Source organism: Apodemus sylvaticus, chromosome 1 (genome assembly GCF_947179515.1).
Source record: "Apodemus sylvaticus chromosome 1, mApoSyl1.1, whole genome shotgun sequence".
Classification (NCBI taxonomy): domain Eukaryota; kingdom Metazoa; phylum Chordata; class Mammalia; order Rodentia; family Muridae; genus Apodemus; species Apodemus sylvaticus.
Genome location: NC_067472.1, coordinates 141,401,338 through 141,415,279, shown reverse-complemented (window position 1 = coordinate 141,415,279; position 13,942 = coordinate 141,401,338). Strand labels below are relative to the sequence as shown.

Below are 13,942 nucleotides of genomic sequence, written 5' to 3'. Positions count from 1 at the left end.
TATATGTACTGCTATATTTCCGTTGATATTTTTTCTGAGGTCCACAGATTATTTAAAAGTGTAAGGCTTGGGGATCATAATAGAAGTGGGAACAAAGATTTTAAGGACTGGAGGTGGTGAATGACTACAAGAAAAGTGTTTTCTGGATTCAACAGAGCAGTTGTTCTAATCAACTCTCAGTGACTGTGGTGGAATGTACAAGACCTGTGCAAGCTCAAACTAGACCAAATTCCAGCATGGAATTGGGAGAAGAGGACACAAAGTAACAGCCCTAGCTGAGAAGCTTTGGCAAACTACTGCTAAGAGAGTGAGCGTCAGTTTCCTTTAAGGCCCTGGCAGGCCACACTCCGGGGCACTTCCCACACTGACACCAAAAAGGGACTCTGTAAATTTTGTTTTGTTTTAAAAAAAAGAAGACACAAATTTGGGTGGTTAGGAGGATATCTAGATGGAGTTGTGGGAGTGTGTTCATCAAAATACACTGTATGAAATTTTCAAAGAATTAATGAAAATATTATTTTTAAAGGTAAATTTATGGAAATATTTCTAAATTAAGATACCTTTCTGAGACTGATTTCTACTGATTATAGACAGTCAGTTCTTATAAATTTGTTAAGTTTTATTTTATGAAAAAGAATGGTCTATTTTGGTGAAATGTTCCATAAATATCTCTTAATATAAAAAATGACACTGCCTACCCTTTGAAACTAGTAACTCTAAGTTAATGAGGAAAAACATCAAGCAGACATTAATTGAAGGACATCATACAGAACATGTGAGCAGTATTCCTCAAAAGTGCCAAGGTCACTTAGCCAAGTCTTAGAAACGCTCACAGCCTGAAGAGGTGAGAAGACCACATTAATAAATATGCTAAAAAACCTAGTGGCTCCTGACATGGAAAAAGAAATGAATGTTGAAACTTAGGAAATGTATGTGAATATGAACCATAGTTAATAATGTATAATACTGGGGTCATTAATGTTAATAACTGTGCCATAGTAATATAAACTGTTAAAAGAAATTGTGTATGAAGTATAAGGGAACCATATGATTTTAGTAATCTTTCCAATGAATCTAAAGTAAAAAAAAAAAGGTTTATAAACTGTCTATTCTTTCATTCCTTCTGTTCTTTGTTTCTCTGTATATAGTCAAGATTTTGATGATACCAGTGTTACTTCTTCAGGAAATCAGTAACATTTCTTGTAGAGTAGTCCTGCTGCCAATAAATTCCTGGTTTTGGTTTGAAAAGGCTTTGCATTAATTTATTTTTTTATTTAATTTTTTTTATTTATTGAAAAGGGAAGTAAAGGGAAGTAAGAACACTTTATGATAAAATTAAAGATTTACGTGGAAAATATTTCAGATAAACACATTAAAATTGACAATTTTCATGGAAAATTAAGGAGTAAAGTGGTAGACATGTAAAACATTGCTAAATTAATTGAAATATGGGATAGAAACATTTTATGATAGAATCGGAGATTTACATGAAACATATTTCTGATAAAATTGTAGAAAAATGTAGAAAAACATGTTAGAATTGAAGATTATCATGGAAAATTTTATATAGATATAATAATGGTAGGCATAAAAGTATTCCTAAGTTGATTAAAAGTGGAATTATAAACATTTTCTGATAAAATCGAAGATTTACATGGGAACTATTTCTGATAAAATTACAGAAACATATACAAAAACATGTTAAAATTAAAAATTATTATGGAAATTATAAAGAAAAAATGATAGGCATAAAGATAATTCTAAGTTGATTGAAGGTAGAATTATAAACATTTTCAGATAACGAAGATTTACGTGGAAAATATTTCTGGTAAAATTCAAGAAATAAATAGACAATCACATTAAAATTGACTATTTCATGGAAAATTTTACATAAAAAATGGTTGATGTAAAAACTCTTCCTAAATTAATTGAAGGTGGAATTAGAAACATTTCTGATAAAATGGAGGAAGTAAGTAGAAAGACATATTAAAATTGAGGATTATCATGAAAAATAATGCAGATAAAATGGTAGACCTAAAAGAAATTACTATATTAATTAAAAGGGGAATTACAAACATTTTCTGATAAAATTGAAAATTTACATGAGCAATATTTTGTTAGTCTATGTCTTTTTATTGGGGAGCTGAGTCCATTGCTGTTAAGAGATATTAGGGAATAATGATTGTTGATTCCTGTTATTTTTGATGTTATTTTTGTGTTTGTATGGGTATCTTCTTTTGGGTTTGTTGGAAGAAGATTACTTTCTTGCTTTTTCTAGGGTGTAGTTTCCTTCCTTGTGTTGGCATTTTCCATTAATTATCCTTTGTAGGGCTGGATTTGTGGACAGATATTGTGCAAATTTGGTTTTATCATGGAATATCTTGGTTTTTCCATCTATGATGATTGAGAGTTTTGCTGGGTTTAGTAGTCTGGGCTGGCGTTTGTGTTCTCTTAGGGTCTGTATGAGGTCTGCCCAGGATCTTCTAGCTTTCATTGTCTCTGGTGAGAAGTCTGGTGTAATTCTGATAGGTCTGCCTTATTAAGTTACTTGTCCTTTTTCCCTTACTGCTTTTTATATTCTTTGTTTAGTGAATTTGGTGTTTTGATTATTATGTGCTGGGAGGATTTTCTGTTCTGGTCCTTTGCATTTATATTTTAAGAACATTTTGCTGGGTAGTGATGTGAGATTTTTCTGTTTATTGTTGCTTCATTGTTTACCAGCTTGAAGAGAGGAATAGTAGTCATTGCCTACCTTTGGTCTAAAAGGCACTGTTTCTTTTCTTTTCTTTTTATTTGATATATTCTTTATTTACATTTCAAATGATTTCCCCTTTTCTGGCCCCCCACTCCCCAAAAGTCCCATAAGCCCCCTTCCCTAACCCTGTTCTTCCCACCACCCCTTCCCACTTCCCTGTTCTGGTTTTGCCCTATACTGCTACACTGAGTCTTTCGAGAACAAGGGGCCACTCCTCTGTTCTTCTTGTACATCATTTGATGTGTGGATTATGTTTTGGGTATTCTAATTTTCTAGGCTAATATCCACTTATTAGTGAGTGCATACCATGATTAATCTTTTGAGACTGGGTTACCTCATTTAGTATGATGTTCTCCAGCTCCATCCATTTGCCTAAGAATTTCATGAATTCATTGTTTTTAATGGCTGAATAGTACTCCATTGTGCATATATACAACATTTTTTTCATCCATTCTTCCGTTGAGGAATACCTGGGTTCTTTCCAGCTTCTGGCTATTATAAATAGGGGTGCTATGAACATAGTGGAGCACGTATCCTTATTACCTGCTGGGGATTCCTCTGGGTATATGCCCTGGAGTGGTATAGCAGGATCCTCCGGAAGTGACGTGCCCAGTTTTCTGAGGAACCACCAGACTGATTTCCAGAGTGGTTGTACCAATTTGCAATACCACCAGCAGTGGAGGAGTGTTCCTCTTTCTCCATATCCTCGCCAACACCTGCTGTCTCCTGAGTTTTTTATCTTAGCCATTTTAACTGGTGTAAGGTGAAATCTCAGGGTTGTTTTGATTTGCATTTCCCTAATGACATTTTTTAAGATGCTTCTCAGCCATCCGAAGTTCTTCGGGTGAAATTCTTTGTTTAACTCTGTACCCCATTTTTTAATAGGATTATTTGGCTTTCTGGGATCTAACTTCTTGAGTTCTTTATATATATTGGATATTAGCCCTCTATTTGATGTAGGGTTGGTGAAGATCTTTTCCCAATTTGTTGGTTGCTGATTTGTCCTTTTGATGGTGTCTTTTGCCTTACAGAAACTTTGTAATTTTATGAGGTCCCATTTGTCAATTCTTGATCTTAGAGCATACGCTATTGGTGATCTGTTCAGAAACTTTCCCCCTGTACCAATGTCCTCAAGGGTCTTCCCCAGTTTCTTTTCTATTAGCTTCAGAGTGTTTGGCTTTATGTGTAGGTCCTTGATGCATTTGGAGTTGAGCTCAGTACAAGGAGACAAGGATGGACCAATCCGCATTCTTCTGCATGCTGTCCTCCAGTTGAACCAGCACCATTTGTTGAAAAAGCTATCTTTTTTCCATTGGATGTTTTCAGCCCTTTTGTTGAGGATCAAGTGGCTATAGGTGTGTGGGTTCATTTCTGGATCTTCAATCCTGTTCCATTGATCTACCTGCCTGTCACTGTACTAATACCATGCAGTTTTTAACACTATTGCTCTGTAGTATTGCTTGAGATCAGGGATACTGATTCCCCCAGAAGTTCTTTTGTTGCTGAGAATAGTTTTAGCTATCCTGGGTTTTTTGTTATTCCAGATGAATTTGAGAATTGCTCTTTCTAACTCTATGAAGAATTGAGTTGGGATTTTGATGGGTATTGCGTTGAATCTGCATATTGCTTTTGGCAAAATGGCCATTTTAACTATATTAATCCTGCCAATCCATTAGCATGGGAGGTTTTTCCATTTTTTGAGGTCTTCTTCCATTTCCTTCTTCAGAGTCTTGAAGTTCTTGTCATACAGACCTTTCACATGTTTGGTAAGAGTCACCCCAAGGTACTTTATACTGTTTGTGGCTATTGTGAAGGGCGTCATTTCCCTAATTTTTTTCTCAGCCTAAAGGCACTGTTTCTATTCACTGGCTGTCTTTAAGAATTTGTATTTGCCCTTTGCTTTTAGCAGATCCAGTGTGCATGTGTTGTCTGTGCACGTGTGCACTGGACCTATTTATCCTACTTGGTGATTGTTAGCTCGCGTAGACCATTGTTCCTACTCTTCTCCTTTTGGAACTCCACTTTAAGACCTGTTGTACTACATGATAAAGTCTTGCAGCTCTCAGATCATGTTTAATTTTGGTTCTCATATTTCAGTTGGGTATTTTCTACTATTTTACCTTGTTGGCCCTGCCACTGTGAGGTTTTTGTTACCTTTCTCAGGAAGTAGACTAGGTTTGAAAGTTATTTTTGCTGTGATTACCTTCCGTATATTTAATTTAAACCTCTCTAAAGGTGGAAGATGGGCAGGCCAGTGACTTCCATTCTATCATCCCCTCTGTGATATGCTTCAGACTGCCTTCCTAGTCACTTAGTTACTCTCATGGTTCCCACCATCAATGTCTTCTTGTTTCAGAACCAAGTAGCAATACTGTCTTTTCTGCATTCCCAGACACAGTAAGGTGTCATCAATGCACTAGAGATGACAATATTTGAGACAATCACCCTTCACTATATTTAATCCACAGAAAAGAAAATGACTTACACAAAGGTCATCCCACTGCAGTGGCCAGCTGAGTTTCGGGAGGTCTTTTCAGTTCTTATATTATGTGGTACACTCAGTGGGATTCAAGATGGAATGACAGGAGTCTTTCCTATAGAGAAGTCTTCTATCAGACTTCTGTAGACTCCTAATAGGAGTTTTCTCCTATAGAGAAGGACGACTTAACCTACACGGGGGCCTTAGGGTGTTCATTACATGCTTGATCTCCAGCAATTCACTAATCAAAGGAGCACCAATATCATTCTCCATAGTAACCATCTTTCTCTAGCCTCTAGACAACCTGACCATTGTGAATTTGTGGCACTAAAATGAATTTTTTAATAGCGTAAAGTTAAAAGCAACTATTTTAAACTTTCTGTTTTTCCAAATGAAAGAGCCCCTCCCCACATTTATCTATCTAATGCAGAGTCTGAGATTTAAACAAATTATGACTTAAAGATCATGGGCATGTGTACTACTACCACGGACAAATAGTAACTTTCAGTTGTTTTCTCATCTCTACCTTGCTATGATCATAGCCTAATTGAGAACTAAATGAGAAAATAACCCTAACAAATTACTGATGTTTTGGAACCTATGAAAAATTACACAAATATAGAATCACTTCCTGAGCCTGACAGCATCACTTTCACTTAACAAAATGTAAATGGCAAATTTAGAAACCGCACAGTAGAACAAGCACCTGGCATATCAATTAGTGTGCTAATAGTCAAACTTCTGTTGAACTCAAAATGTATTTAAAACTTGCATGTGCATTTTAAGACTGTTTACAAGAAGCTAAGGAGCATATACACTCTGTTCTTGACATGAAAAGGCAATTTAAGAACAAATGATTCTAGAACTGTAAAGACTCTCAAGAGATAAAGTAGGAAATATTATACTCTGGTCAAAGAGAAGGGTTATTTGAAAGGAATAAGCAAAGAAAATTATTAGAGAATAATTCCATCCAGTTTGCAAACATTCTTCCCTAGATATTCTATAATGGTTCTCTTTGCTATATAGGATTTTTCTAGCAAATAATTTCATTATTCCACAGTAAAATGCACATATTATATTACTGTAAATATGACAAGTACAGAACAGAAATGGTATGTTTAATTCATAAACTGAAGTCAAATGTCTAAAGAAAGTTTTTAGCCTGAAAAAATTAAAACTGAGCACAACAGCCTCTCCACAGTCAGCTCTTACTGCAAAGAACCATTGGGCGGTTTTACTTCTTATTTCAGTAATTAGGTTTTTAAGTACTTAAATGTCTTTCTTCAAATCCTAATTTTGAATAGAAAATTTATTAAGAGAACCAATGGACACTATGGAGGCTTAAATGACCTCAGAGAAAAATACAGACGAGTATGAATTGTGTGTTTAAAGAACAAAGCTAAAGCGTGGGTCAACTTACAAGTGGGGGCATCATGCCCTTGCTTGAAGGGGGAATGACAACTCGTAGATCTGGTTTCCGACTGTTCATTCCAAGATTGCCACTACCCGGTGGCGGGGGAGACTTTGTAGGCATGACTTTGCCTAAACTATTTGCACCAGTATTTCCAATCAAATTTGGAGAAGCCCTTGAGTTTACAAATCCATTCCCTGGGAAAGGGAAAAACAGTTGCTTATTAACATGTAATCATTAAAATAGTTTAATAAATCTAAAATAATGCTAACTACTCATATATATGTGTATATATAAGTTTTAAAAAATGATTAATTTTATAAACTTAGATGATTAACTTTATAAAAAATAAGAATTTTGTTTATGACATATAAAGTTTACTATTTATAATAAAACACAATGCCATTAATACTGTACTATTATTTTAACAAATACTCATTTCTATTTAAATATTTTAAATCTCTTCTACTTTTGTATTTGTATCTTGAAATCTTGAAATGGGGGGTGACCAACAAGATATTTTAGTGGGTAAAGACACTTGCCACCAAGCATGATGGCTTGAGTTTGTTCTGCAGGACTCACAAGGTAGAGAGAACTGACTCCTCTAAGTTGTCCTCTGACCTCCACATGGGTACCTTATCACCTGCATGCTCCCTCCTAGTAGATTAATAAGTATAATAATAAAAGGAATAAATTATAAAATAATGTATTTATATTTTTGTACTTTAAGTGTTTGATATGCTACAATTCGTTTATCCTTGGAAAAGGCTCTAAGTTTATCCTTTTCTCTGAACCTATAAACAATATTTTCTCTACTACTTTCATATTGCTAACCCCATATTTTTCCTTACCTCTAGCTCTAAAAATAAAACAAAATTCCCAACAATAAACAACATTCTCCAACTTAGTACGGTTTCCACCTTACAGAAGGTACATGGTGAAGAGTACAGTGTCTTCTGCAGCTGACAGTGGGGACCATCACAGCTGCTACTGCAGTTTTCCCGACATATATCCACAGGAAGACAACAGAACAAGAGAAATTACGAACAGGAGGAAAAAGGGAGAGAAACCATAAAGCAGAGCACAGATCCCACAGATGTATAAACACATCACAGAAATAACAACACGGGCAGAGAACTGTGCAGCAGCTTCTCAGCTCCAGGAAAGGATGACAGCGGAGAGGAGAAGATGAGTAAAACCTACAACATCTGTCAGTGATCACAGACTCAAATGAACAAGGGACTTAATGAAAGAAAAGAAAGCTACAAATTCAACTGAAGGCTCATACAATAAAGTTATCCAATGTGGACTAAACAAATAAATCACCTGGAGACAAAACTTTAAAATGGGAAGGAAAACTTCCTTCCATAAGAAAATTGAGAAGGTGAAAAAAGAACCAAGTAGAAATTCTGGAAATTAAAGAACCAATTAATTAATCAAATCAAATAAAAGGCAGGAAGCATCTATAGACAAGATGAAGCAAAGGAACTATTCTGGGATGGAAGACAAGGCTAAGACAGTAACACATACATATAAATATAAAAGCAATGAAATTAAATTTCCAAGAAACCAAAATAAAGCAAAAAGAGCTAAGATAGTCAATGGCTCAAATAATCTATTCACTGAAATATTTGAAAATTTCTGAAACCATGAGAAAGAAAGTGTTCAGCACTTCAAATAGACATGAACAATGAATGTCTTCACGACATATCTGAGGCAAGATTTCAAAAATACAAAGAAGGGTTGGCAAGATGGATTGGTGGGTAAAAGCACTTGCTACCAAGACTGATGATCTAAAGTTCAATCCCTGGGACCCACATGGTGAAAGAAAAACCAACTCCAGCAGAATATCCTGCAATTTCCACACACACTACAGAGGCATATGCATATACCCCCACACATATACATAATAAAATAAATGTAATTAAAAAAAGCAAAGAAACAATACTAAAAGCAATAAGACAACATCAATGAGATGGCTCAGTAGGGAAATGCAATTGAGTGCAGGCAGCACAACCTGTCTTGGATCCCTGATCCTATAAAGTAGCAAAAGAAAAACCAGGTTGCCTTCTGACCTTGAAGCATGTGCCATGTGCTCGTTCTCTGTTTCTCTCTGTCTCTCTTTCCCTCCCCCCTCTCTCCTTCTTCTCTCTGTCTCTGTCTCTCTCTCTCTCTCTTTTACTTAACACAAACAACCCAAAAACCCATGAAGGGAAACACTAAGTAACTCACAGAGGCAGAAATATTAGAATAACAGTAGGTCAGAAAGCCTAAAAGTAAGGAAAGCAAAGAATAGTATTTCACAGTCTATAATAAACCATTATTATCAAATCCAGCAAAATAATCTATTAAAATTGATGGAGAAACATGTTAAGCACAAGTAAATATAATCTGTGGCAATTAAGCAAGAAATGCAGGAAATGCTTTAAAAAATGTATAAAATAATATACACAAAGAAGTTTGACAGTTTACCCACAACACTAAAAAGTATATTTCATGAAAACAAAGGATTAAAAAAGCAAAAAGATAAAATTCATAAGGTCTAAAAACCAGCAAAGGAAGAGGAGGAGTGGAGGAGGAGGAAGGAGGAAGAGGAAATCCAATGGAAACAACCAGAATAACTGCCAACAAAAGTGATCCGGACCAACAGACCCTTCTCAATAACCTGAATGCAAGAGATCCGGAACCTGAGAGGTCCGAGGCTCAAGTCAACCTACCAAGCACCAGAAAGCTGCCAATAAGCTAACCTATCAAGCCTCACATCTGATAATGAAGCCTTGGAACCAAACCTAGTTAGGAGATAAGAAATCTACTACATGGTAACAAAAGGAATAGTCATCATCCAACAGGGCAGAAAGAAGTATTGTAAATGTTTATGGAACAAATCCGGAAGCCTCTCAGGTTTTAGATCTTTTCCAATTACATGGATTTTTTTAGTTAGACCTCATTTTTAAACACCGTCTGTTAGTCTTTTAATGGCCAATTAGTCATTTGCATTCAGGTTATTATTGAGAAAGGTTTGCTGTTACTATTGATTTTATTAGTAGTTGTTCTAGTCGGTTTTCCTTGGACATTCATAAAACAAACATTAAAAGGCACAAAGACTACATGAGGTACTGACGCAGTATGGCAGGAAACTTCATTACCCACCCCCACACATAATCAATTCTTCCAAAAGGAAAATTAGCAAAAACCTCTTCACAGCTTAACTATTAAATAAATCAACTGGACTTAATAGGTATCTACAAAGCATTCTAGCTAATAGAGAAAGAATATACACTTTCCAGCAGAGCATGGAGCCATTCCTAAAACTGATATTACAGACAACAAAGGAAACTTTAATAAACACAAAAAACCCTGAAATGATTCCCTGCATCTAATCAGATCACAGTGAACTAAAACAATAAATCATCAGCAAGATTAAGCTTAGAAAATACACAAACACTTGGAGACTAAGCTATACTTTTTTGAATTTTTGAATTTTTTTGAATCTTTTCAATTTTGAAACTGAAGCTCAATTTTAAAATCAGGGAGAAAAATGTAAAACTCTTAGAGTCAAGTGAACAGCAAAGCACAACCTACCAGAGCCTCTGGGATACAGCCAGAGTCCTATGAGGAAAAGTCAAAAGCTCTGTGACCATACTTTAAAAAGCCAGAAGGAGCTCAAGTAAACAACCTACTGTACCTCAAAGCTCTAGGAAGACAAGAAATCAACCCAGGACTACATGGATTCACTGCTAAATTTTTTCAAACTTCTAGGAAAAAAATCCAAGTATAACATTTCCACCAAACTCCTATAATGCCAGTATTATCACGATACCACAACTAGGTAAAGACACAACAACAACAACAACAACAACAACAACAACAACAACAACAACAACAAGAGTCCAATCCGTATAATGAACACAGATATAAAAATTCTCAGCAAATACTTGTAAACTGAATTCAAGATCACATTAAGATGTTATATCATGTTCAAGTTGGTATCATCCCAGGGATACAAGGCTGTGATTCAGCAAAAGCAAATCAATAAATGTCATACCCCATATTAACAGACTTTAAGACAGAAAAACCACATGATAACCTCAACAGTAAAGTTTTTTGACCAAGTTCAATACATATTCATGATAAAAAGTCCTGAAGAAAAAATAGGACAGCACATACCTCAACATGATAAAGGGTACCTAAGATAAACTAAGCCACTCTCATGATAATGGAAAAGATCTGAGAACATTTCCTCTGAAGTGTAGAAGGAAACAGAATGTCAGAAACAGAAACTATTATTCAATACGGTGCTTCAAGACTTAGTGGAGTAGTAAGACAGGAAAAAGATAAAAATGATCAACTTCAAGAAGGAAAAACCATCTCAAATGGCAGATGATGTAATTCTATACTTAACAGACCCCACAGACATCACCAAAAAACTTTAGGTCCAAAAATACTTTCAGTAAAATAAGACAAAATCAACAAACAAAACTGGTACTTTATACACACAGATCAATATCAAATGGACTAAGAAATAAAAATATCCTATTTTTAAAACCATAAATAAATCTAACCAAAGTGGTCACAGACTTCTATAAGAAAATTTTTAAGAAACTAAAAGAAATAATCTGACAACAATAGATAAAGAAAAGGACATCCATGCTCCTGAACTAGAAGAATTAACACTCTAAAATGGCTAGACTACCAAATTATTCCTCACAATCACTGCAATTTTCAATAAAATTTCAATAACATTACTCCCAGAACTAGAAAAAATAACTCTAAAATTCATGAAGAAATATGGAAGACCACAAAGCAATCTTAGGTAGAAAGCACACATTACAGAGCCATAATGAGAAATATAGCATAGAACTGGCATAAAAAGACATGTAGATCAATGGAATACAATATAGGACCTGTAGATAAATCCAAACGGTTATGGACACCTAGCTGCTGACAAAGTACATGTACTCTGAATAGATAGCCTATTCAATAAATGGTGTTGGCAAAACTGGATATACACCCACACAGAAATGAAATTAGGGTACCTCTAACCCTGCATAAAAATCAACTCAAAGTGAATCAAAGACCTTTAAAAAAAAACCTGAAATACTGAAATTGCTATAGGAAAAGACTTCAAGAAATAGAAAAGATTTCACAAGCTTTCTGAACCGAACCCCAGTATCACAGCAATACCCCACAGAATATGCAAGAGAGAGTACTTGAAACCAAAAAACCTTACAAAAGAAACTATCAGCAGGCTGGGGAAATGGCTTGGTGGGTAAAGTGCTTTCTGTGTAAGCAGGCCAGGCAAAGTCAGGTGTTATGATTAAAGAGATAGCTCAGTAGCACTTGCTACTTTACGGATTCTATGAGTTCAGTTCCTAACTACCCACAATCACCTATGGCTCCTGCTCTTCTAGCATTGAGAGCACCTGCACACTCACTTGGACATGCAAACTGGTGCACGCAATGCAGACACACATAAACACACAAATAAATTAAAGGTAAATCTTAAAAGACAGGTATGACAGTACACGCCTGCAATCCCAGTGGTGATGGTGGGGTGGAAACAATCAGACCCAGGGATTGAGTGCAAGCAACAGTTTAGTGAAATCCTGCCTCCAAAAATAAAATGAAGAGGTTCAAGAAGCCATCACAACATCAACCTCTGTCAACCTGCCAACATGGCTGGGCACACTAGCACACACACACATGCACACACCACACACATTTTAATTCTATAGAATTTCTTGAATGAAACAACTGTGTTTACTTGGTATACTATATGGAAGTTTAAAAAGCAATTTCAGGCACATTAAGTTATATATAGTCAAGTGATAAATTCTACAATTTTTAAAATTACATATATTTGTGGAGGAGAGGCATGCCTGGAAATCAGAAGACAATGTGTATGGGCTGGTTCTTTTCTTCTATCATGTGGAATCTGGGGACTGAACTCAGCCTATCAGATCTGGGGGCAAGCATGTTTACCTGCTGAGCTAGTTTGCCAGTCTTGAATCTGAAAACTTAAAAGACTAAAACTAGGGTGATGGAGAGATAGATTGGTGGTTAAGAGTATTGGGTAGCTCTTCCAGAGGACCAGGGTTTGATGCTAAGCATACACATGGCAGCTCACAGCCACCTAGAACTACAGTTGAGAGGGATCTGACAGCTTCTTCAGGCCTCCTAGGGTAGCAGGCATACATGCAGTGCACAGTCAGATATACAGGAAGAACACCCCCACACATAAAATAATAAAAATTAAAAAATAAATCAGTACTATGTTTAGAAAGATGATAAAAGTTTGTGAAGATAAGGTCTTAAAGAAAATAGAGGCTGTAATTATCCACTTATAAATATTACAGAAGAGTTGAAAATACTATTATAAAAATATTTATATAAAAATTGTGATAGAATCAACTCTGTAGACTCCTAACTACTACACTCATAGGCTAGTACCTGAATACAAGAATGGCAGTGGCATCTAAGAACTGCCACATCTGCTCATAAGGTCCACTTGGAAGATGACTACACTTTTTCCCTACCCTTTATTTTAACCAATTCTCCCATTCTCAAAAATTTTACAACGTGACATAGCAATTTTATTTGTGTGTGACTTTGTTGTGGGCACTGTTATTTTCGTTAATTTTGTGAGGCTATTTCCTACATTCTGCTTTCATTGTCTTGAAGGGTATTTATTCAATCTGGACGCAATCTCTTTTCTACACTCTGCTGAGCAATTTCCTGCATCTCCTGTAAGCTCCAGATAGCAGTGTGATTGGGGCAAAAATATCACCTCTTCTCTAGGTCACCCATTTATGGAGCAGAACAAAACTCACTTAAGAACTAATCCAGGTTTTGTCATCTGGAGGATCAAAAATATTTTACAAATAACATATTCAAAGTAAGAAGAACTATAGGGGCAATAAGGTTAATGAAGTTTCTGTTGATATTTAATTGCAAGAATGTGTGTTCTTACTCTCCAATACTTGAAAGGCTATTTCAAGGACTTAAGCTAAAATCTAAAACAACCCCCCCCCACTATTTTAGTATTATTAGATGATGCAAATATGTAATTTAGAGGCATACATCATTAAGAAGCATGAATGCTTCTTTCCCATGTGAAATCTATAATGCATTTCATATGAGACCATAGTAACCCACGTGAATCAAGTTACAAGAGTGGAAGGAGAGTTAAAAGCACAGTATCTTAGTGTTCCACCAGGGCACCATGGTAGATACAGGATGATGTAAGTGTCTGGCAACGTGCCAGGCTAAGGCTAATCTCAAGTGCAAGCCTGTTACT

At 35.7% G+C, this 13,942-nt stretch overlaps 1 protein-coding gene across 6 annotated transcripts in view; it reads right to left on the bottom strand.

Annotated features, from left to right (window-relative positions):
- The window catches only part of Mef2a (myocyte enhancer factor 2A), a 128,456-nt gene that overhangs the window by 16,107 nt on the left and 98,407 nt on the right, over nt 1-13,942 (bottom strand). For all 6 annotated transcript variants that reach the window (XM_052160966.1, XM_052160974.1, XM_052160983.1 and 3 more), the window contains one exon: nt 6,655-6,842. In XM_052160966.1, the coding sequence (XP_052016926.1) occupies nt 6,655-6,842 (188 nt within the window). The remainder of the gene's footprint in view (nt 1-6,654; nt 6,843-13,942) is intronic.